Here is a 25239-nt window from a genome sequence, read left to right as displayed (position 1 = left end):
GAAAGCAAAGTAGCAGAAAATAAAACCTGTGCCAGTTATTCTCAAAAGAAGCAAAAGTGCACAGAGAAAACAGAAAAAAATCATGAAGAAACAGCAGCGCAAAAATAAAATATGATAAGAGGGAACAAAACGATGGATGAAATACAAAAATTTTTTAAAAATCTTTGTGTTATCAGCAGTATGTGATGGATTTTTACTGGTTTCTCAGGAAAAAAAAAAAAAACAAAAAAAACCAAAAACCTTAATTTTCATGGAAAGGATGTATCATTAGCAAGTAAATATCTCCTCCAATGAAACACAATGAGCTCTATTTCTCTCCTGCCTCCTTTAATACGAATGTTGTGAAGATGAGCAAAATATATTGATCTTTGTGTTTGCTTGTCCAAAATGTCCTGTTTGTAAACTGGACAGCGACTGACCATTGCTGAACAGGCACTAACATTCAGTGGCACAAAGCAGAGTTGCTTCCAACACAACAATCTTCCTCCTGACAGGAAGCAAAGACTAATTTCTGGCTGGATCACTCATATGATTTAATGTGGGACCAATTTCTCGATTTTGGAGAACTTGAGGTTACACAGCAAAGACTTTTTCAGAGCGAGTTTGTCGGTTTTGTGTCCTACCCATACCTACATGGCGGCGTGTACCGTGGGTGGTTGATGTAGTATGCAATCCAGGATGTGAATCCCCAGTAAAAGGCACAGCCCTGGAACAGACAGATAATTTTTTTGAAAGGGCAATACGGAAGCGAAAACTGTTAACTTTCAAAGTATAAACTCTGCCAAGGGCAAAACCTGGGTGACCATTGAAAGGCTTTGCAGTTGCTTCTGAGCCTTAGAATATATATCTTTCTAAGATGCTGTGAAGTCAGTGAAAAAAATTGGGGACACAGTGTAGATTTTTTCTATTATTGTGTGGAATGTGTTTTATTCCTATTATAGGATTTGGCACTTATCTTCTCCTTTTTTGATTTTACTGCAGAAGACTGCATTTCTATGAGCAGTGCTATTAAAACTCCAGGGCTGCTTAACACAGCTAAGCTGTTACTGTACCTGAAATTTGGCATTTCCAAGCAGGATAGAGCAAGACAAACAGAACACTAAACCACACAAAACAAGAAAGAGTAAAAGTGAAGCCCTGTATCATAGCCATATGTTAATCTCCTTCACCAGAATCCTAAATGTTTAAAGGGAGGGTCTTTACATCACACTGAATGGGATGGAGGGATGATACAAAATGGCCAAGACAGAGTGTAAAAAATAAAAGAAAATAACACCTGTGAGTAATGACGCACTGTTGAAATTCAGGAGGCTTTGGAAGAGAGAAGACCTGGCCAGCTCAGTATCTTCCTGCCTGAGGCCTCCATCTATAGAAGGAGAATGTTTTTTTCCTACTTGTAATTTGATTTTCACTCCCTAGCACAAGGCTGTTTCTTGCTCTGTATTTATACTGCACCAAGGAAGCAGTGTATGATTTCTGTCAACCCTGCTAGATCTTGCAGCCGCAGCTATCACCATAAAATAGTACTGAGTGTGAAAAATAACCTGGACTTGACAATCAGCCCCTTGGGTGAATGAGTCAAAGTGGACATTTACATGCAGGAGCAAAAATGGACATTGATTTCAATTTATGTCCTTGGGGACATGGTCCTGAAGTCCATCCTGTTATCTGTATTTTCACTTAACATAATTCCTGGAGCTACAAAATAAATTAATTTTTATTTCCCTATCTTCTTCCAAGGACTGCTTTGATATGAGGATATTCTCTCTTACACAAGATGATAAAAATATTGTCACCTTTATCATATTTTTCAGAGGAGTGTGCCCTTCCGAAAACTTGTGAACAAATAATGTCTCCAGAAGATGTCTGATGTAGTGTAAACAGTGACAGAAGCAGGCCAAGCTGCAAGAGAAAAAAAAAAGGAAAATTAAGGTAAGTGAAAGATTGTTTTTATTACTTCACAGTTAATGTCATGAAAGGAATAAGAACTAATATTCCAAAACTGCAGTCGCATTAAAATTGTGGGATTTAAGATACTGTCTTAATTGAAGCTACTGGAACCAACGATTAATGGAATAATTTTCAGTGTTAAACAAAGTTGCTTGCAGTCTGCAGGGAAGCAACTTATTTTTACTAGCCTTGAAATAAAAAGAGCTCCTCAAGCTCTGACTATGATACACAGTCCTGACAAGACATTTAGACAGGACAGCTGCGTGTACAGCCAGGCGTCTGACGCGCTTTTCCAAAAGATGTCTCCCATGTTTTAAGGCCACCTTAATGCTCCTGTAGGATGTGTCTGACATTTAAAAACATTCTGAATATCTTCTGAATGGTTTCCTTGTCCTTTGCCAGCTCAAGTAGCTGCATGGAGGTAGTTTGTGTTTCATTTCCTTGCGGACGCAAAATGAGATTTTGTTGCAAGTTAATCCGTTCTGATGGCTTTTTTGCTGCCTGTTATAAAGAAAGGAGGCAATTGTGGTAGAAATTATTATATTGATTCTCTTTTGAGGAAGATTATGAAACAATAACAGGCATTGCTGATTTGCTTCCGAGAATGAGCTGCAGCTCCTAGTGATTGAGTTTCAGAAACAAATGTCAGGAGTGATTCCTGATGGCATTTTATCTTGGTTACATTTACTGTAGTACCATAGCCCTTCTTGCTGCAAACCAATTATAAGACATAAATGAAAAGTGTTTTTCAGCATGTGACTTGTCAAATAATTTTATTATGCATTGTGTATGGTAGCTAAAGTCAAAAATTAAACCATTTCAAAGTAATTAAACCAGAGAGAGTTGAGCTAAGAGAATTTTGAACAATTAAAGACTTATCCAAAGCCTGGAGCAAAATTCCAGCTTTGCTGGAAATTTTAAAATTAATTTGGCTTAGGATGGGGACCTCAGATGAACTCATTAAGGAATGGTCACTGGCAGGATTCTGCACAACCCTTGCCCACATGAAAGAAGGCAAAGGCATTTCAGGTTCTTCTGTGCTGCCAGAAACTCTCTCCATTTAAGGATATGCACCAGAGAAGGAAGACAAGTATCTTGCAGCTCTGGATTTGAATTAAATTATTCTGTGTTCTCATTCCCAGCTCCACTAACTCCCTTAATGTCTCTCCAAGTGCCTGTTCCTCCATCTGGAAATGGCATTATTACTCACTGTATTTCTCTGCTGTGTACCAGTTCCCCAGTCACAGTGTGGAAGAAGTGGGTGGCAAAGCTGTTCAGTCCTCGAGCCTCCTAGGTGCCTGTGTACCCTCCTATAAGTGGTCCAGCTTATGCAGGCTTTCCTTGATCACTTGTCACCCTTCTGCCAGGCACTAATCACCCAGAATGGGGACAATTCCACTGAAGGAGTTCCTTTAAGTGTGAAAATTCCCAGGCTGCCTGGTGCATTCTACCTCCATCCTCTGGAGAGGTTTCTTTAGAGTTTCTTGACCTGACTCATGACATGCACACCTGTTGAATTTCCCCCTTCCTGTGCCTAGGTGAGAGCTGATGTGGGGGTAGTTATCTTCTGTGCTGGATGCTGATGCTGCTCATCTCAAGAGCAGGAATGTGCTTTAAGGCAACTGGGAGTAGGGCACCTGAAGTCTTGCCTTCTCTGTCAAGCATGACTTTGAGTTACTACCCACTGTGATTATTATTTCACTTTCTGATTTGATGTCAAAGTATTTGAGGAAAACACTGCGTCTCCACGGTGGCTGGTGCAGTGACCATTGCTGGGATCCCATTTTTGGTCACGCCTATGAGTGTTGCTAAAATGACACACAGGTATTGGTAATAACTGAATCTGACACCCTGTAACAGCCTCAGCTCTGGAAATGCAATCTCCAGACCTTTGGTTTCTCATGATCCAGGAAGATAATTCCCACAAGTGTCACTTACTGAACCACTGGGTGGCGGAAGTTCTTCCTGCTTTCCACTTGATCATAAATAGTCGAGAGGCGAATGTAAAAGAGCAGATATATGAGAAGAGGCCCGGTGTATTCTGTTAGGAAAAACTAGAAATGAAAAATGAAATAGCTGTGGCAGTGTAGAAAATTATATCAGGAAAGGTGTGAGAGAGAGAATACCCCTATCCACTACCCCTATTCATTTTTCAAATTACTTTTGGCTTCATTTTCAGGGCTTAAATGATACATAGGGGATTCTTCTACAGTCTCTTTAGCAAAGGAGTAAAATCCATCTAGGAAATGAGAGATAGGTTTCTGTGCAGAACATTAACCCAGTCAGGAATGCTTCATGGAAGGTGTTCAAAATCACAGTTATCTCCTCTTTATATTTTTGGCTGTGCCATCAGGTGCCTATTTGGAATCTAAATAACACTGAAAACAAGGCCAAGAAACTGAAGGCAGCTTGCTTTCTGCCAGTGCTTTTTGCAATTAAGTGGTACATCAGTTAAAAGCCAACCAGGCATGACAGAAACAAACACAGCTTTGAATCCTGGTAGCTTGCAGAGTCATCTGGAAGGGAGGCTATCATTGCTTGAAATTTGCTGGGGGATGGAAGAACAGGACCAGCCTGCATGGTGCTTTGGGCTCTTTTTTGGTTACTGTGTGGTTCTCCTCCCTGGGCAGGCACCAGCAGAAATAGCCTGTGGTGGGCAGACTGGACAAATGACCCTACTGTGACAGAAACAAAGAAGAAACCATTTCATCTCACCATTGTCACCCCAGCTAGGCACAGAGAGCTGAGAGGAGGTGCAGGGCGAGAAGGCAGAGTCAGGGAGATGACATGAGCCACCCTCAGTTTTAAGGTCTCACTTTGGTTGGGTACACTCTGTATTGCTTTTTGTTGGGGAACATTCTTAAGCCACACACAGATGGAAGAAGTAAAGCAGCATTAGAGTGATGAGAGATCTAGATTTGATCACCTGTCTCCACTGGACTGAATCCCAGAATAAAATGGAAGTGGTGTAGTCCTACACATTTACAAGGACCAGCAAATCGCATCTCAAGTGCCTATCGTTGCTTCAGGGAGAAAGATTTATAACTGTTGGGTTATTTGGCTTTATGGTGTCTGTTGGCACTGCTGTAGAATTGTAATGAAGAAACACCTGTGGCTCAAGGAAGCAGCACTGGCTTCAGACCACCTTTTACAGAACTAGTATTTGGCTTCCCATCAGGATGTTCTCCTAATCACTCTTCAGAAGAACATTGAAAGAGAAAGGTTTTCCTGCAGGAATATCTGGCAATTAGGTTCCCTTTTCCTCTGTTACAGGGGGAAACCTTTTGAAATTTTATCCTTTCATAGTAGGACAGTCTCCAAAAGTAACAACAGACTTAAGTGTTCTCTAGCAGGGGAACATCAAATTCCCTTTTGTTCCAAGTGACATCATGACTCCTGTGCTCCATTTAGATTCTGCATGATCCCAAGAGCAGGTGTGTGTTTGTGTGTGTGCAAAAATATTTAATCCAGGAGTCCAAGAGCACTCTTTGTGGAATACCTCACAGCCAAGGGCTTATTAGAATTTTGTCCTGATAGCAGTTGTATGGATCTGTTCCAAAATGTGACCCCGCTGTGTTTGGCACTCTGCAAACACTGTAAGGGATGGCCTCTGCTATTTAAACCTAACACACTAAATCCAAACTGTGGTGGTGTAGGGGACAGAGGTGCAGGTAATGTGGTCTGGGCAGGTTAGGGGAAGAGCCTGGAATGAGCTGCTCTGTTCAGTGAAGCTTTCTCTCTCTGCCATGAGCTGCACCACAAAGTACATCCGTGACTGCCAGCTTTCAACATCTGTTTGGCACAAGCACATTACAAAGCTGCCAGGAGGAGTTTGGCAGGACTTAGCACCAAGTTGTGTTTACTTGTCACTGCACCAAGTGCTCCCCCCTTACCCCCTGACTGATTTCAGATGCTGAAAGGAGAAGAGGAGTTTCAAGATTTAGTAAAAAAATCTCTTTTTAAAAGCCAAAGCTCCAGACACAAGATGACTGATTACTTGTGATATGTGGGGTTTGATGTAGGAAGGGGGGATGCATGAGTGCAACTCAGAGAAGCAGCTGAGAGCACTCACAGAGCTCTTGAGCTGGGGTTTGTGGAGGGGAGCAGCATCAGGGTGGGGACAGGGTCCAGTCTGGTCTGTGTGTCTGTCACATCACCCATGTGGAGGCAGGTGGTGCAGGGTCAGCCACGAGATTTCAATCCCACTGGGCAATGTCTGTGTTTGCCTTTGCCACAACTGAGTCACGCTGACACATAGTTAAGATCAGTAACATTCTGTTTTAGAGGATGAGGCTCAATTTGCTGCAGTAGTTTTTGCTGTACTTTACATTAGTTTAGGTAAGTTTCAGACTCATTGCTTCTGTTGCACCTCCCATGCTGTGATCACTACTCTCATTCTCTGGCCTACTGATTTTGAATTTGTCATAAATGAAAAAGAAGTTTCAGAAAGACAGGCAGAGAAACTGCTAAAAATTCCCGTTAATTCAAGCAGGTGAACAGGAAAGTAGTCTTAAATTAACACAACATTGCAATTATTGGTTCTACCCACTGGCAATCAAGGGCAAGCACCATTCTTTTACTATTGATTCTCAATGATTATATGCAATTAAGCCTAACTAGTATCTTCATACTCATCCTGTAGCTGACTAATTGCTGGGCTTGGGGAGTTACTTGTTGTGCCAAGGATCACTTCAACCCATCATTTTTATAGGTGCTCAAAATTAGTAATCCCTGCTGACACATTCTGCAAAAATAATAATCACATTTTAAACAAAGTCCTGAGAGTAATAACATTGTAGCTTGCTGTTTCTGAAAAGGAATATAATTTTATTTTTTTTAAAAGTTGTCATTCAAAGCGCAGAGCACATTTACCCTGTAGAAATGTAAAAAGAAAAACAAAAAAACAAAAACACCAAACCCCAATATTTAGAAGAAAATTATTTTTTTCTTTACCATCTTGTGGTCCTGCCTAGATTATTTTGATGTATTGGGTGCAACCAACTGTGGGGATCCATAATAAGCACAAATATATTTTCCTGGAGGAGCAGTATGTCTCTATAACAATGAGCAAATCTCAATAGGATTTAACTGTTGAGCTCATCATTAAGTCCCTAAAGAGAGAAAACAGGAGATTGCCTTTTCTTTCCACATCTGTACACTCTTCTTCATATCTTGCACAGTGTCCAGTTCTCTTACCTTCCTTCTCTCCTCTCCAGTGTCTGACATTACATACTCTCTAGACCTCTTATTCTCAGTAACATAGAGAAAGTGCTTTTAAATTGAGGTATTCTGGAATCAAAACTCTCCCCAGCATGGTCAGCATACAGGGTGCTAAAATCAAGCTTCTTTAACCATCTCACTTATCAGTCCTCAGAGACCTGATTCAGTAACACCGAAACTGGAAATATCTACTACGTAAACATCAAAACTGAGATCCAAAACCAGTCAAAAGAGAGCTAAATAGGAGTTTCCATTATCCAAGAGATGATGGAACAAAAGGTAAAACAATGCAGGAGAACTAATCAGCAAATCAGCAAAGCATCTTTGGTAAGCCAGATTGCACCTGCTTCTTTTATCTCTTGCTCAGTCCATCGTGCCAGGAACACCTTGCTGAACAGAGTAACAGCCAGGAATTCGAATCCCAGACCTTGTAAGGTAATTTATGGAGGTATGAATGCTGCAGAGGTAAAAGGAGTCCTTTAAGGACATTGGAAGGATTTTCTGGCTGTTAGGGCCGACACAGTGCCTGACACTGTCCCAACAGGTCAAAGAGAATGGAAAGGATTTTGATGTGAGTTAAAGTACCATGTGTATTGGCTGGGAAAAGGCAGAACAGGACAAAAGGAGGCAATCTGAAAAAAGTCCAAGCAAATCATTATAAATGAACAGCCCACATACTAGTATCTTCACATGAGGGCATCAGCTAATTCCTCTCTGTAATGTTTATGACCTGCCCTTTCTGTAACATCACACAACACGCCCTATCTTGTTGCCTTTTGGCATAGTCTCACATTATCTCATTTATGACAAGCAGCAGAGCTGAGGAAAGGCCATACAGCCTCTTCCACACTGATCCCTTTCCTGCAGCTCTTTCCATGCCATGTAGGGCCAGTTTCCCAGGCACCAGTGCTGCTTGTGATGCTTTCTCTTCCGCTGCCCACTGGATGTCAGGATGGAAGCAGAGGGCATGGGATGAGGGTAACACCTGAGGCCAGGACAATGACTTTGGGTCACTGTCTGTAGTCCTCAGCCCAGCAAGAGATACAAAACAGCTCGGTCATGTCCTGGGTGACTCTGATGGAAAAGCAGCTGCAGTATATAAATTATCGAGTGGACTGGGCTTAGTTTCTCTGATAAATGTGAGATAAAGGCAGTAGCTGCAGGTCTGAGCCAAGGTCAGACTGGCACACAGAGGAGAATCTCCTGCTATCAGACAGACAGACAGACCATTGCTGTGTGTGAGTGTACAGAGCACAGCTGGGATTTCAGAGAAACCCAAGAGAAACAGGCAGTTAAATCCTCCCAAGTCCCCAGATCACTTTAAACTTAGCATATAACTGCCTTAGACTCCTTTTACAATCACAGCCCTAAGCACTCTTGAGCTAATGATCATTAAGAAGCATTATTAATTTCTATTTTAATTTCTACTTCATATGCTTTGTTACCTCATTAAAGGCTATATAGTTACCTGGGGATGATAATGGCATAATTTTAGCACCTCCCCTAAATCTTCACCTTTGTAAAAGTTTTGTATTTTCATGTTTGCAAAAATCCACAGCAGCAGCAATTTTGCATCAGGTAATACAGTTCTTAACAGCTGCTTGAATATTCAATTACTTTTTGTTCCAGCTCTCATGGAACTGACTAATCCATTCTACATAACCTAACCTGTGCATGGAGGGGCATCTGACACTTTCCTTGTCTGGGCAGATTTTGTAGGGACTCAGTGCCTACGAGTATTTCAGGCTGCTGATCAGTATTTACTGCAAATACCAGAGATAGGGATGGATTTGCTGTAGGATTTTGTAGGCAAATTGCAGCTGACTCTGGCCAATTTCAGGAGCTGGGGAGTGAACAGCAATGGATGCTGTTGGTCCCTGAGTCAGGCCTGTGAAATAAGGGAGGTGAAATCCCAACTTCCTCCTGTCCCTCCTCCTAAGACTGACCTGTCTGAAACCATGGCATCAGACCACTTCTTACTATGGTCAACATTCTTCCATGAGACTACAAGCCATTTCATGTTTCTTAAAATGGAAAATTATTGCAAATTAACAGATGTTATTCTTCTGCATTAACATACATGTATGTTGTATGTGTTTGTATCTATACATATTCAGTGAAGAATTCAAGCTCTGTTTGAAACCAAACACCAATGTGAGTTCAGATTTGCTGCCAAATCTTTCCAGGCCTTTGACAGCATTTTGAAATCTGCCTTGTAATGTGCATCATTTAAAAATGTGTATTTATCATCTGCTATGTAGACATGTAAACAAAATAATGCTTTTTAAACACCTGGCTATTGTAAATACCTTTGTCTGTACTTTTCATCCAGAAGCCTCAAAGCACTTTGCAAAGTGGAAAATACTGTTACTTTCTTGCCAATGTTTTGGAAGCTGAAATACAGAGAAATCCAGTGACTTGTCAAAGACAGTGACTTGGGTGAAGGGACACCTGGTCCTCTCAAACACTGGTTCAGTCTCTGGTTCTCTGTGCTGAACACTGGTTCACCCTGTGGTTCGCTCTTCTCTGTGCTCTCCTCACACCCTGGATGGGGTCAGGCAAAATTCCCCATACAAAATAATTATGCCAGGCTTACGCATTCAAGAGGGACTAGAACTGCTCAAATTTGCATAGACTGACAAAATGTCAACCTCCCTAGTTACTCTGAATACAAATAGGAAAATGTCTACATTTACCAGCTCTGTACCTCAAGCAGCTCTTTGTTCCTTAAGTAGCTGAAAGGGTTTAAGCATAAAGTTATGTATAACTGAAAGAAACATATTGTTCTATTTATGTATACTGAATTCCCCCTACCTTTTTTTGCACTCAAAGAGGTAAAAACTCAAGAGCAACCCTGTAAATACTTAGGCATAGGTCTTTCAGTCTTTACTGTGCTTAACAGTAACTAGAACCCTCAGAATTAATTTTTCTAGTAGCTCCCTAATTCCCTTTGGCAACTGAAAAATTTACACTCTCGCTTGGTTCATTGTGGCATTTGCTGCTGAGACCAAGAGAAATTATTGCAACACTGTTTGCATCATTAGAAGCAGCATCTGAGGAATCCAAATCAGCCAGCTGGGCAGTTTCAGAGATCTCCTCTTCCCTTATCAGTTCACTTCATGCTGCCACTGGGCAGTAACAAAGAGCCAGAAGTACATGTAGCCCAAGGAAAGGCACAAACAATATAAAACCATGGCAAGAAATCAGGCAAAAGCAAGCTGTTCTGTCCTGATAACCCTGGAGGCTGAAAAATATTAGACTTAATTAAATGAAAAATAAGAGCAATCTTGTGCGCGTAGTTTGCCTTTGTGAGAGGTCACAATGTTTTTAAAAGTTCTCAGCTTTTGACTGGGATCAGCTCAAGACTTGGCCAACTGTACCAAGGTAGAGCAGCACTTAATGTGAGTTGAAGCAGAGACCTCTGCCAAGTACAAATTGTTAGCTGTAAAACAGAGGTGCTTTGCATTACAAATAATTGTAGTTGGGAAACGTGCTGTCAAGGAAATAGTGACTTCTTTTTTTTCCTGGAGATCATCTTCTACACCAAATTATCTATTGCTCCGAGAGGCTTAGCAATGAAAAACAGTTTGACAATTCTTCTGCCTTTGGCACTTTTTAGTAGCTGTTCTTAGGCCGCCCACAGATCCACACAGAATCAAACTTTCTGTTTATTTGGCACTTCTGCAAAGTTTTGTAGGTATCCACAATTCCCTGAGTGTGTTATTCAATTTTTAGGGTCCTAGTCCCACAACTAATTGTGTCTGAATTGGCCACAAAATATGGAAACCCTGATATGCATCTGCTGAGAACCATATTCAGTGACATTCTCCTCTGCATCAAACAGATCCTCAGCTCTCTCTCTTACCTGGATCTCAAATTCCCTCCTAAGCTATGATAATATGAATTTTCTTACTCTTATCATCTTCACACTGTCTCACTAGTTTGCTGGGATTCCCAGTCCTCACCCTTCTTCAAACTCCTCAGATCCTCTCTTTCTCCTTCTGTTGTAATTGTCTGTACTTTTACATCCCATTGAGAGGTTATAAACCTTTACTGAAATCTCTTCCCAAATTAGAGAAAATATCTTAAGTTGTTCCCCATGGGGAGCCCAAGTCTAACCTCAGTGTAGAGAAGGTGGAGAATGAGTCTGCAGCAGTTTGGCTGGTTTTTATTCCAAACCCATCAATATGCAAATTGCTTCCTATCACATTCATCCCATTGACTTCTTGGGACTGTTCCACATTTACAGGACCAATGGATTGAGCTGTGCCAGACAGTCAGAGCAAGCTGCTGCTCCTCTGTTCACCAACAGGACCGAAAACTTTGATGCAAGAGGAGAGAACCACACTGACCAAACACTGCTTTCCCCTTGAGAGAACAGCAGCACCTTCTCCCACTGCCCACACCTGCTGTGCATAACCACAGAGCTCCACACACAGATCCCTTCCTGCCCTCCCACAATGTCTAACTTGGTGATAAATTTGCTTGCCAGCCAGGAGAGAACAGATGAATTAGTGAAAAATGTGGATTTTCAGACTTCAAAGATGCTCCTGGAATTAAAGAAGTATTAGTCTCTACATTTCTAAATTGAGCAGAATCTTTTTCATTGGAAAATTTGAAGTAGAGCAGTTCTGCTGCCAGCTTTACTATTTTAAGACCCTCAGGAGTCAAAGTACTTAAGCAATCTCTAATTTTAAGTCACAGTAACGAAAAATATTTACTGAAATACTGTGTTTCAGGATTGTTCTTCTAAAATTCACAGGCTTGGTTGTAATTTTTTTTTTTCAGTTCTATGCTGTTTTCTTGGTTTTATTTGGATCCTTTTGGTAGCTGGCCCAGGTAGCAACAGGACAACAGAAGCTGATAAATCAGAAATTGCCATCTTTGCTCAAATAAGGAGAGCTTTAGCAGCAGTGTGAATTTGAGCCAGAAGAATGGATTTTTTTTCTGTTTTTTCCTCTTTTCACTACAGCAGCAGTGTGTATTCTTAGCAGTTAAACACCAGCAATGTTTCAAAAAGTCACCATGCCACATTGCAATTATGTAAAAAGAGGTGTCTGTCAAACATGCTTAGAACCAAAATTGCATAGAGATTAAAAATAAAAGCCATCACTCCAGTGGTGGGAATTTCAAACATCCCTGGGGCTAAAATCTTTACAGGGCCATATAGAACAAACCTATAAACCCAGATCCCATTAGTATCTCTGCAGCATCAGTCAGCAAACCTCAGCTATGCCCTCCAGGCAGGGTAAAGAAATTGGTAAGCCTTGTGCAGAAGTAAATTATGTGTTTCAGGTAATATTTGTTTTATATAAAAGAAGGGAGAGTAGAGCAAGGGTTCTAACATGGTACTAAGAAACAGGTTTTGTTATGTCTGAATTATATTCTGGAAATCAGCCTTGAGGGCCTCCTTTCTTCTAAAAGAGCCAGCTGAGGTTGAATATCTACTTTTATCCAGGAAAAGGACCTCATTTCTCAAAAGAGACTGACAAATAATTGTTCCAGTGGAGGAGAATCACAAATTCCTCACCCCAGTTTGTCCTGCTCCTTCCATCAGAGCAAGCCAGCCTTGAGAACTTGTTGAAAACTGGTCAGCCAGTCTCAGAGCTGTGAGGAAGTGTGAGCCCGGGGGAAGTCTGGCCTTTCACAGCACCAAACACGAGAAATATTTTGGTCACTGTGCAACAGTGTTTTAGGAAAGCTGAGGAGGAGGAGGAGACATCCTTCCTGCAAGGTGTCAGCCTCTGGCAGAGGGACTGAGTAGGCAACAGGAGACAACAAGCCCTTCAGCTGCCAAGGTGGAGTGTGACAAGTATTGTAAATCCGAGGCTGTCCATGCTCCACAAGGGAAGTCTTGATTTCCCCAGACTTAGTGATACACAAACTCTTTGTTTGGGAACAGATAGCAGCATCACCTTTTATTTTACAACATGTTTGGAAAGGGTGCTGCTCCCAGGAGGTGGAGGTCAATTCTGTTGTCCCCTTTTAAAAACCAGAAGTCTTTGTCTTGGTGTAAATCCCCAGCACCAGTGTTCTTGGCCCTTAGGTGTGATCTCCAGTGAGGTGACAGAGCCCCAGAACACCCAGCTCTGTGCTGAGGGCTCCCCTAGACAGACCCATGCCCAATGCATCCACCTCTGGAGAACCAACATGTCTCCATGTCCTTCTGATCTATTTTTGGACCTGAATGTGGCCCTTTGTACCTTAGTTATCATTTTGCTGATGAGATAAGAATATTTTTATTCTGTGCTTTGTTTATTTAAATGCCAAACCTTTAAATCAGAAGGCTCCCTCACTGTGTGCATAAATCTGGTAGAGCATCAAGGGGAATGGGAGCACAGGAGATCTAAAGACAGTAAAAATGGCAGTAAAACTACACCTCCTGTGTACAAATGCATTTCTAATTGCTGTTGTTAGCATATAGTCTTCTGTGAACCTTTTCTCTATTGCTATGGACTAGCTATAATATAAAAGTCTCTTGACTGTTTAAATGACGTGGCTAGGAAGAAGATTTCTCCCACTGAGAATGAAGACAATTTAGAATATGGAACAGAATGGGATAAGATGAATATTCAAAAACTCACAGAGTCAACTTTTTGCATGCAGATTAACTCATAAAAAAATGCCACTGCCTGCAGTACCTACTCCTGGTCATAACTGCAGTATTTATAATGGGATATTAAGCTTTAGTTATGTTACTGTCTTAGGCTACATAAACCACCAGGAAAAGAGAGAATAAATAAGGTTCTTGCAGATTACTTAATTGTAGCAAACAGGAAGCTGCAGTAATCACAATTTTGCTTTGCAAGGAAATTCCACGGTTGAGAGGTGGTGGAATGGATTCGTGAAGGAAACGGGACTAGCATTAATTAGTCTGGTCCCAGCAGGCTATTAATCAGGATGGGGTAAAGCCTCAGTAAACTCACAGACCTCTACTCAAGCAGGTAGATCACACAGTGGGAAATGCTCTAGCTCCACTGAAGTAAACTGCTGGCCACCCCCTGGGGATTTGGATCCTTCCAGATCTGGGAAGGATGGACACAGGTCATGTTCTTCTTCACAGGGACTAAAAGCTGCCAGAATTTGTGCTGCTCAGGAGAGGGAGAAATGCACGTGATCTCGAGCAGCTGGGATGGAGATGTGACCTTACAGAGCTGCTCCAGAGGTTGGCTTTTCCAGGTCAAGGGTTACTGTTGTGGCACTAACCTTCACCTTGAAGTGTGTGTTTCAACAGATGAGGAACTGTAAAGTAGCATGTCTATTCCAAATGTCTTGCAGGAATGCTTCCTAGCCTCTAGTGACCTATTGGAGAGAGGAACTGGGACTATCACCTGCAAGCTGCCCAAGCATCTGACACTCACCATCCTTGTAGGCACAGCCAAGGAAGGACAGTGCCTTGTAGTCCTCCCATGTGAACAGGGTGGGATCTGTGACCTGCCTAATAATTTGGCCAACATCCATGATGCCAGTTAGCAAAAAACTCACTTGCTTCATTAAATGAATTGCAAGCAATCAGTGGTTTGCTTTCCATTGCCATAAGCAGTCTTGTCATAGCTTTTATGGCTTTCAGAAACTATAGTTCCATCTTACCCATGTTTCTCAATACAGAAATTGGGAATCTCTTTGCCCAATATCCAGATGTGGGCTGTGTGTTACTTCATCTAGTGCTCTACATGCAAACTGCAGCAAAAGCTTGGTCAGAGTGATTGTGAGACTACTCTCAGCTCCTCCACAAGTGCCTGCTGCAGGACATTGGAAAGGTCTTTTCTTCTCCCATTCCTTCACTGTCCTTTCAAACCCTTCTACTATCTTCTGTCTTTGAGCTGTGAAAGAATTTAACCTTTCGCTTCTCACTTTCCCAAAGGAGCCTGAAAGGTTAGAGTTCCCTATATCCCATTTGAGTGGAATGTACTGCCTTTCTCTCAGCACCCTGACCTTCCAACAGCTGCTTATAGGAAAATAACTAAAGCCAAACCAGGTCTACATACAGCATAAGACAAGTACTATTGTCATGGCAAATGCTTTTGTTTTAGAAGGAGATTCAGAAGTTTTTGCTCTTGAGCCTGGCTGGACATTTTCTGCCTGGAATCCTTGGCCTCTGTCAGAACTATTCTTTGCTTGAACAAAGAGTAAGGTACTTCCATCCAATTATTTTCCTGCATTAGTAACAGGATTACTAGAGATCCATATTTTCTTTATAATATCCTTCCACTTTCAAAGCTGAGGAGTCTTTCAGAAAATTAATGTATTTGGCTACAGTTCTGCACAGGCATACGAGCCCAAGATAAGCTAAAACTGTTTTTTAAAATTGGTTTTTTTTTCCTCAGGCAATATTTTTATGTTCCCCTTCTAATCTTTAATTGGAAGTCAGAGTTAGCATATTGATAACTTGGCTCACTCTCCATTTAATTCTGTTTTGAGTGCTGATAATCTAATTACACCATTTTACATAAGGAGGCACAGGCTGAGGAAGTTGAAGTAATTTGATGCCAAAACATATGGCCCATTAAGATGTATCATGCTGACTGTTACAAGGACATACTTACTGTGGTCCAACCAACCTGCTGACCCAGGTCTGTAAAATATAGTGTAACGATGGAGGAGGCAGCAAGGCTTTGGATGCTGATGGAATCCTTCAAAAAGGGCCCGTCTGCAGTGACAGAAATGGAAGAGGAGATGGCGTGAACGGCAGGACCCTCTCGGGGGCTCAGCATAGTGCTGAGGCTGCCCTGCTAGCGCTGCAGATGCAGGCCCAGCTTGGATTCTGATTTACTTTGGTGACTTGGTACTCACTCTGCAGGTTAGCAACTCAGAGCTCCTCCATGGGAGTTGCTCCCTTCCCATTTACTCGGAAGCGTGAGGCTGCCGTGACGCAGGGCAGCAATGTGTGACAGTGGTACCCTGCTGTCCCTGTCAGTGTGACCATGCAAGCACACAGGCAGCTCCACAGAGCACCTCTTGTTCAGGTTTGCAAGACTAATGGCAAAGTCTGTGCTACACAGCCTCTCCCTCACTGACATATTGTGCTGAAGCATTTGCATTCTCAGGCCATTTTACAATAGGCAGTGCCTGATGATGGATGCAACTTCTTGGGCTAAGGCTCATGATTTCTTTGCTAGCTGTCTGACCTAGGCAGACAAGGTGTATCTGGGCATTACATTACTGCTTGCAGTATTCTGAGGCATCTGCTTTCAGTACTAATGGATCTAGAGTGTGCAGGCAGACACAGGAAATAACAATATTTGGTTTGCTTTTTTATTTTTTTTTTAATATAGGCAGTGAACTGGCTATTGGAAAAATCCAACAGCCACTGGCACAGGATGTTGCCATGGCTGCAACACCTCTTTGCTCTTTTCTTTGTGAATGGTCCCCCTTTCAATATACATTTATTGACTGTTTACATCAGTGAGGGTGCTAGATTACATCAGGTGGTGATGGAATTTCACACCCATCAGCCTCATTTTCTATGGCTTTGCATTCTACACAACCACAGACCAAACACCAAACAGCCTCTGGCAGCTTTATCTTCCACTGCCATGTACTGGTGATTTTTTGCTCGACATCCAGGAGTAATGACGAGGAGGATTCCATGTTATCAGAAGGCTAATTAATTACTTTATTATACTATATTCTTCTATACTATAATACATTATGTTGCATCACATCTAAACTGAATCTGCTAAGCACTCAACTGCCTTGCACTGCCAAGAATCCCGTGACTGTCAGCCGACAGTCCCGACACACACGCTGACAGGGCAAGGAAAGAAAACACCATCACCCTGGGTACACAATCCCCACACTGCATTCTACTTTGGCACAACACAGGAGCAGTGAACGAGATAAGAATTGTTTTGATCGTTCTTTTCTCTGCTTCTTTCAGCTTCAGAGAATGTGAATCCCACAGCCACGTCCACCAAGAACTTGTGGACTGACGCAGAGGCTGCATCTTCTGCTGAGGCAGTGAGCAAATATTGAAACAGGTAATGCAGTGAGGGAAGGAAGGGAATGAATGGGCTTAAAACTGCCTTGTCTTCATTGTGTGATCATACACTGTATTCTGGAACATTTCACTCAGTGGTTGTGAAAACCATTAGATTCCTTTACTAATGAGAAAAACTAGTAAGGTAATAATTGATGTCAGTCGATGAGAATGTACCAATAACACATGTAGAGAGATCAATGCGTGAGGAGGAGAATCTGCCAGAGGATTAGTAATACATTAGGTGGATTAATAATTAGTAATACTTTCAGTGGATTAGTAATTAGTAATACACTAGGTGGCTGTACTCAGCCATATGAATACTCACTGCGTTCCAGTTGCAGGCCAACACGGGATGGGTACCACTGGGGACCTGTTCCAATCACAAAGCATGGCTGTTAATTTCGTGATAGAAAAGCTAAATTTCTGTTAGGTTTGGGGTGGGTTTTTTTCAGCTGATAGCTATAGAAGTGAGATGGAATAAAAACCACCTTTCTTCTGGTCTTATCTATATAGAGACAATACAAGACAGCAGGGAGGAGCACAAAATACACACATTAGAGCATGAATCCCTTCTCCCATTTCAGTGTTGGAAGGGCCAATCTCAATGCTGAATGCTCCATCAGCGCAGCTTGTCTGTGCAACACTGGGACATATAGAGAGGATACTGTTTATTACTGTATTTGCCAAAACTCAGTATTAATGTATCAGCCTTGCCTCTCCTCCTAAAAAATATGCCTGTGCTAGAATCTGGTCTAGGACTTTGTGTTTCCCATTTAGAAATGGAAAACCTAACTAGGGATGTGCAGCTTGTATTAGCTCTCAATCAGAAATTAATAGAGACACAGAGAGTAGAAGCACATGGATAGCTAATACTGAGAGACTTATGACTCCCTTGATACCCCCAACTTGAGGATGTTTCCTAGAAGTAGATTTTTAAATGCTCTAGTTTAAAGGTCATTCTAGAATGCACATATATAGCAGTTGGCTGCTGTTATCGGATTCCCTTTGGTGATTTGGAACAGAGACCCATCACGGTGGTCAAGCAAGTGTGGATCTCCAGCTGCATTTGTTTCCCTTGGTGTCAGAGTGAGCAGGGAATTGCCACCAACACACTGCAGAGGGGATCATGGCTGTTCAGGTTGTTAACTTGGCCATCTCTTGAGTTCTTCTGTGCAGAAGGCTGTGCTTCTACAGCTGTGCTGCTGAATGGACAGTAGAAACACTCCTCCTTTGCATCGCAAGGACAACTTTGCTTAACCCATACACACTCTTTGGTTTGCTGTTGAAGGTTCTTAGGGCTGAAGGTTCTTAGGGCTGGAGGTTCTTAGCACATTTCTGGGCTCAGCTGAAGCAATGTGGTGAGAACTTCCATAGTCCACAGTGATGACTGACATTTGGGGGAAGCAAAGATTGTCAGAGAAAAGTGAGGAACCTGCTCCAGCATCACCACCCCCAGCCATTTCTACCACATTTGTCTTTATTTCCTTTGACACACCTGAGGATGGTTGATAGCCTGAAGGAGATTTGCTTTGTCTTTTCAATTCAAAGCCTATGTGAAATTGCTCAGATTTTTTTTTTTTTTGATGTATCTTACAACTCTTAGTGATGCTGTGTTTAAGGTACAAAAATTCCCCTACTTCTAAATGGAAAAAATTGTTTTCAGTGACTGTGATCAAATGTGAAAGCATTTGCCCCAAGAAGCTGTAGGATCTCCTGGACATAGTCAGGCCTTGTCTGGAGATGACCTTCAACAGTCTTATAGGGCTTTAAAGCTGACCATGTTCCGAGCAGGAATCTGGATCTGGAGATGAGCTCTGGAGGTTGTTTCTCCCTCACTTATTTCAGGGTGATGAGGAGAGCTTGTTCACCCCACGCACTGCCAGCTGGAGGGGAAGGAGCTGTACATGGCGTGCACTGTGCAGTGACACTCAGCACACTCATTTCAAAAGCACTTGGTCTGACTTTTGTAGGCAAGAACAGGCATTAGATGAACCCATGAACCAGGGCTAATAGCAGGAGGTGAGACATCCATCAAGTAAGTTGCAAACATTTTTTTCAAGGTACCACAACAATCCGTGGCTATTAAAGATAACAAAGGGAAGATAGAGAAGGAGCAGCTGTCTGACTTGTCAGGGAAGATATGATTTGCTCCAGGACAGCAGATATCAATAGTTATTTGGGAGCCTGAAATGCAATGTATTTGTGTTAAATTGGAATCTTCCCCCCAGTTCCCCCCTTCATATTACAGTATGTTTCAATAAAAGTCAATTTACCTGATCCTGTGGCAATGCTCTTTTAGGTATGGCTCATAATCTTCACAAGGGCAAACAGAGGTTGTGCATTTAAGCACGTCATCCCACATTTCCAGTCCTTTAGCCTCAGTACACCATTATGCTCAAACATACTCAAAGATTTAGACAGATGGAAGTGTGCCTTTGCTGCTGCTCCTCTGCAGTGACCTTGGTATTACATCAGTGTGTCTCTGGTTTCCTGGCCATGCTTGGAAAGCTGTGTGTATTCTTCTGGAAGGATCTGGAATTAGCTGTTGCTTCCCTGCTCTTACTCTTGGTAGGGGGGCACTAGCTAATTTCAAGTGCAAATGCTAAATGGAGTGGGGGACAAAGTCCAAACACGTTTCTGTGTTGATTTGAGTGAGAATACCAAAGCTTCCCACTTCCAGTCTTTACTGTCAGCAGACTTTAGCAAGGTTGTTCCCAAGTGTTAGCTGTCCAGGGTCCTGCAGAAATCAGCATTGTTTTCTGGGAAGTGTGACCCCACAAGGAGTCTGCTCTCCTGCCTTGATAAGGTTCCTTTCAGATAGGAAATCTCACACCCCCAGGTGTCCTGCTCACCACTTGGTAACAGTCAGACAAAGGGACCTGGCCCCACCTGTCACCCCTTATTTGCCTTCCTCCTATGACAGGGATCCTCCAAAAATCTCACTAGAACAGCTCTGGATTTCTGTTTGGCAATGTGGGAAGCTATTCCAATCCAGCGTGCCTATGGCAGACACACATTCCTCTCATTCCTGTAGCAGGAAAGCTCTCTTTTCTTTAAATAGTGAAAAGAAGCCAAACTGAGGGACTAATTATCACTTGGTTTAATTCTTGCTACTGCCTGTCAGAATGAGGGGCTGATGGCTCTCTGGGCTATCCTGAGCCAGGGCTGCCTGGCAGAGTAGCTTCACCTGGCATTAGCAGGAGTTCAGGAGTGCCTTTGGAACATCCTGCTCCCAGACAGGGTAAGCACACACTCACTAAGGACACAGGCACAGCTGCAGCTGTGAGCAGCACTTGAAGGCCCCTTAAAGTGGGCTCTTTTGTTTCTCTTTTGTTGTTTTGGGGGGGTTTAGCAGTGTATAATTCCCAGTTTTTTCTTATTAACGTTTTCCATTGCTGCCTCCTGCAGAGATTAATGCAAATCCAAGGCCACGGGTGACAGAAGTTTCTCTTGTAACTCCTGTTGCATCTAAGATCAGGCATATATTAATATTTACTTTCTGACATTGTGGTGGTGCATCAGAGCTCAGCCACAGCAGGTCACAGTCTCTGTGTATAATCCTTGTGGTTAGCAGAGCTGTTCAGCTCCCTTATGCAGGGTTTATGGGTTTGGGTGTGTATTTCACACTTGGAACAACAAAGTTGTAAAAATAACATTTCAGCTCACTTATATCCCAGACTGGCTTTGACTTGGAAAAGCAGCTACAGACTGTCCAGAGAGTAAGAGTGGCCATGGTGGCTCAAACCACAGGTCTGTTTAGCCAATATGACATCCTCTAATGTTTAGTCAATACTGTGGTTCCTCCACATCTATTGCATTACTAGCATTTATGTAAAACAGCTTTGGTTCCTCTCTTTGCAGCATCATTGGGCAGCTGTTGAAATGTCTTCCTAGTTTTCCATCTCTCTTTGATTACTTCTACTCTGCTGGTTTATCCTTCTCTGGAAGGCTGTTGGCCTCAGACCCCAATATGGTCACTGAAACCTTTGCCCATTCCTCAGCTGAAAAGTCATTCACAAATTCCTTGAATTTAAGTGATATCAATTTAATTCTTCTTCGCTGTACAACTTGAATTAGCTGATGATGTTCCTGACCATGCCAGCGGGGCTGGACTAGATGATCTCTCACTGTCCATTTTAACCCAAACTGTTCCACAGTTCTGTGAGTTATTAAAGACATGAACATAGCACACATTCTGTGTGTTGCAATTCTGTTCTGATTCAGGCAAAGTTATATCTATGTGTACAGGCCTCCATTAGTCCAGAAGTGTAAGCAATTATGACAAGTCTTAAGTCTTTGACCACATTCCATCTTCTCTATCAGGTATTTGTTCCAACTTTGCATTAAAAAAATCCATGCATCTATTTTTTTTAAAAAAAAAACACTTAAAATATTTTAATTCTATAATGTTTAAGGCATTGTAATTTTCCCAAACAGGATGGTATTTGCTTGGAAAGCAACTCAATGTTTACCTTTAATAACCTCTTTTTAAAAATGGATCTGAGAAAAAATTAATTTTGTGGGGGTTATTTGTTGTACCTGTCCATATTTAAAAGAGAAATTAAAATACAAGCAAACTGACAAGAGACATAAAAACAGACAGCCACCTTTAATTTTCCCATAGCCAGCTATGGAATTACCTATTAATACTGGCTATAAAAAGGAGATGTAGTGCTGTCAAACAACCATACAAATACCAGCTAAAATGACAGCCTCAGTGCCATGCCCAGCTGCAAATACCACCACACAAAAATGCACAGAAAACCAAATTCCACTGGTCCTGCTGCCCACATGGTTGGTTTTTTCCACTGCCTGTAGTGAATCCCAGTAAATGAATCAGCTAATCAAACAATCCTAGGAAGCAAGAACAGTAAGAAAAGCCCCTATGCAGCTTTAACACTGTCCAAAGGTACTCTATCCACATGACTCAAGCTGACCTTAAGGTGTGCTCCACCACTTAAATGTCACAAAATGTTTTGAAAATTTAACAGCTAAGAAATCGAAGTGCTTGGTACTTTTCAATAGTTGTGAAATTGAAGGAATTGACCTAATTTTTATTAAGTTTCGTGAAGAATCTTCTACAAAAAAAAAAAAAAAAAGTGCACTGTTGGCTCTGCAGTAAATTGCACAATCAAATGCCCATTTGTCACAAAGTATTTATGAAGTTTTGTGAGCCTGTATGAGAACAAAGGTAACATGATGAAGAGCTCCCTTGCTGGGGAATTCGGTGTGTTCCTTAGAATGCAGACCTGCAAAAGCTGTTCTACTGGGGAGAGAGGAATCTAAGAAATGCAAAACACAACTGACAGACACAATTTGGAGATAATTAGCAGATTGACTTTCCATCATCAGCTAATTTTATTACCAGTTAAATTGTTTGCTTCTCATTGTATTTCACCATCCATGCATCTCTAATAACAAATAGCCTTAATAATTACAAACAATACCTGCTGTGATATGAATAGGGTGATATGAACAACAAAATTACTATAATCAATCATCAGCAGCGTGTTGCTTAAATTTGCAGAAACAGTGGAAATTCCAAGGAACCACTGCGGCACCAACCTCCCTTATCTGGTGTCAAAAATGTTGCAGATGAGCAGAGAAGTGTAACAGCACCTGCTGATGTGAACTGAGCATGGCTGAAGTGCATTCCACCACCTCAACCAGATGGCAGATTTGGTACCCATGTAGCAATAAGAAGAGTTTTCTAGGAAAGAGTCAGATTTTAGTGTGTGTGGGTGTGCTGGCTTTGTGCATAATTTATAGAGACGGGCAGATTACCTTAAAACTTGCTGAGGTCTCTCCTTGACAATAAACACTGAACAAATGCAGCTGTCCCTTGTCTGTGACTTTGGACAGTGGCCATGCTGTTGTCTCCCTTGGTTGCAGCTGCCCTGCCTGAGTGTTCCCAGGAACACTTCTGAGAAAACAAGGATAGAGACATCACCATGCCAGCAAGCACAGCCTTTGCAGGGCTGAAGTTTGCCTACTTCTGCTTGGCTGAGCTGACAGCAGGAAAAGCAGGATGCTGAAATGACTGGGAGCTATTGCTTTCTGCTTTTGTTTGGGAAAAAAGGCCGTGTGATTTATTGTGCTAACATCGCACTCGAGCGATTCCTGAGCATGATGGCAGAAAGCAAAGCACACCAAGGAAGCCACAGTAAAACTAAGCTGGGCCACAAGATCAAGAGAGAAAGTACCTGAAGTGATGACTTGCTGTGCTTGCCTTCCCTGTAATAAATGGCAGCTGCTGAGAGCTGCAATCTGAACGACCAGCCCACTTGAAGGATTGCAGCTCGCAGCAGCAAGCCTGGGGCAAGCAGGGCACAGCATCCCTTCAGATGCCCCTCTCAGAAGGGCTGCAGGCCAAGAGATGCTTTGACACACTCAGTGCCAGCACAGTCACCTGGGTCTCTCTGCCAGGGCTGGTGCAGAGACCAGAGCTCTGGCCAGGCCCCTCCAGGTACCACTCAGCCGACACCAGACTGAGCTCCTGAGCCCAGCAGGGCTCACAAGGGTCAGGATACCAATTGTGTGCTCTGCCACCTCTTGCTAAGTCTTTAGGGCACAGGGCTGGCCTCGGGAGGGCACTTTTGGGACCCAGGATCATTCGTTTTTGTGGGAAGTTAGTGGAAAGAGTAGATCCAATGTTCAGTAAAATCTCAGCAGAGTGCTGAAATGGATGTTGTTTTTAATGGCTCCATAGCTGGGGATAAATCCCTTTTCTTTGTCAGCTTTTTTGTCAGAATATTCTCTCTGATTTGTTTCATTTGTAAGCTTTCCAGGGAAGATCTTTGGCCATGTGTTTTACAAAGGCACCTTGAACTCTAGTTGCTATGGGGACACAAAAAAGCACTTTCTTAATGGCATGTGGAATTTGAAAAATTAGCTGTTTGATCATTAGCATCCATTTCTTTCCTCTGGTTTTTGCAGGACTTGAATTCATCCAGCTACAACCACAGTGCTGGCTGTGAGCTGGCTGAGCTGATGTCTCCAGACACACTGGCCAAGTGCTAAGGACAGGCTCTGGCCCAGAGGCAGGACAGCATGCACTTCCCACAGTAAAGCCCAGCCTGACTGAATATCTGGCTAAATGCTTCTGCTTTACCTGTTCATTTCATTATTCCCGTTGGCCTCAAATGTTTAAAATCTGTGAGCACCTGTTTTCCTACATAAAGTCATGTAACAGTCACCCTGGCAGCTCCACTGAAGCCTCACAGAGACTGATCCAGAAGGTTCCTCAGAGCATACCTAATGTCTCTATAGCACAATGCACATAATTCCTGCACCCATTCCCCTTTAAAAAACTGTCAGAATTTTACCTTTCTTTCCCAGGATCTGGCAAAAAAAAAGGATATCCCTGTCCATATTTTGGTCCTGGGAGCAGATCAGCTGCTGTGACTGTGCCCAGATGTGAAGCTCTAGCCTGTGGGACTCTGCACTGCACCTTGAGTCACAAATTTACTTGACTGCATTTTTATTTCAAAAACTATAAATGCCTGAACTTGTTGAGGAACAGAACACTCCCCCTATGCCTTTTTTTTTTCCTCCACTGAAAAAAAAATTGAAGTCTCATACTTCAGCTATATTCTGATCAGGCAATAATGGGCACATTTCTTAAGAGTCAGCATAGTTTTTCTTAATGGAGATTGATTCTTATTAGTGGTAAACAAAATATTATTTGTCATTTGGATGTCAATTTATGTCACTGAGAGATTAACCTTTCAATATTCCTTCTGAAACAGTCTGCAAATGACAGCAACTGTGGAGTTTCACACAAGCAAAAAGCATCAGGACAAAAAAAACAACATGCAACATTTAGATGGATATGTTAATATTTTTCTGCATTGTTTTTTCTTTGCACTTCCAAAAAATCAAGGAGAAATGGGGAAAGCCAGCCCTGTGCATTTCCATTTTCCATGTAGCCTGCTGCAGAAAGCATAATTAATTTTGATCTTTCTGAGTAAATTTGCATTTAAATTAATGTGCGTGGGCAAAGGAAGGGAAAGAGAATGAGGCTCACCTTCTATTTCATTAATAACAGCCACAGACCAGAATACAAAGAAACAAGAAAATAGGTGCTC

General features: G+C 42.2%; 1 protein-coding gene across 3 annotated transcripts in view; it reads right to left on the bottom strand.

The window, feature by feature from the left end:
* The window catches only part of TECRL (trans-2,3-enoyl-CoA reductase like), a 58979-nt gene that overhangs the window by 9104 nt on the left and 24636 nt on the right, over nt 1-25239 (bottom strand). Inside the window, exons 3-7 of one of the 3 annotated variants that reach the window (XM_084205202.1) lie at nt 17478-17522; nt 15732-15820; nt 3889-4004; nt 1797-1902; nt 634-706 (exon numbers count right to left, since the gene is read on the bottom strand). In XM_084205202.1, coding sequence (XP_084061328.1) covers nt 634-706; nt 1797-1902; nt 3889-4004; nt 15732-15820; nt 17478-17522 — 429 coding nt within the window. Of the gene's footprint in view, nt 1-633; nt 707-1796; nt 1903-3888; nt 4005-15716; nt 15821-17477; nt 17523-25239 lie in introns of all 3 variants that reach the window. The other 2 variants (XM_084205201.1, XM_084205203.1) reach the window with 2 other exon arrangements.

The sequence above is a fragment of the Fringilla coelebs genome (assembly GCF_963513975.1).
Source record: "Fringilla coelebs genome assembly, chromosome: 4".
NCBI lineage: Eukaryota > Metazoa > Chordata > Aves > Passeriformes > Fringillidae > Fringilla > Fringilla coelebs.
The sequence above is the reverse complement of the archived record's forward strand: the minus strand, read 5'-3'. Positions and strand labels throughout refer to the sequence as shown.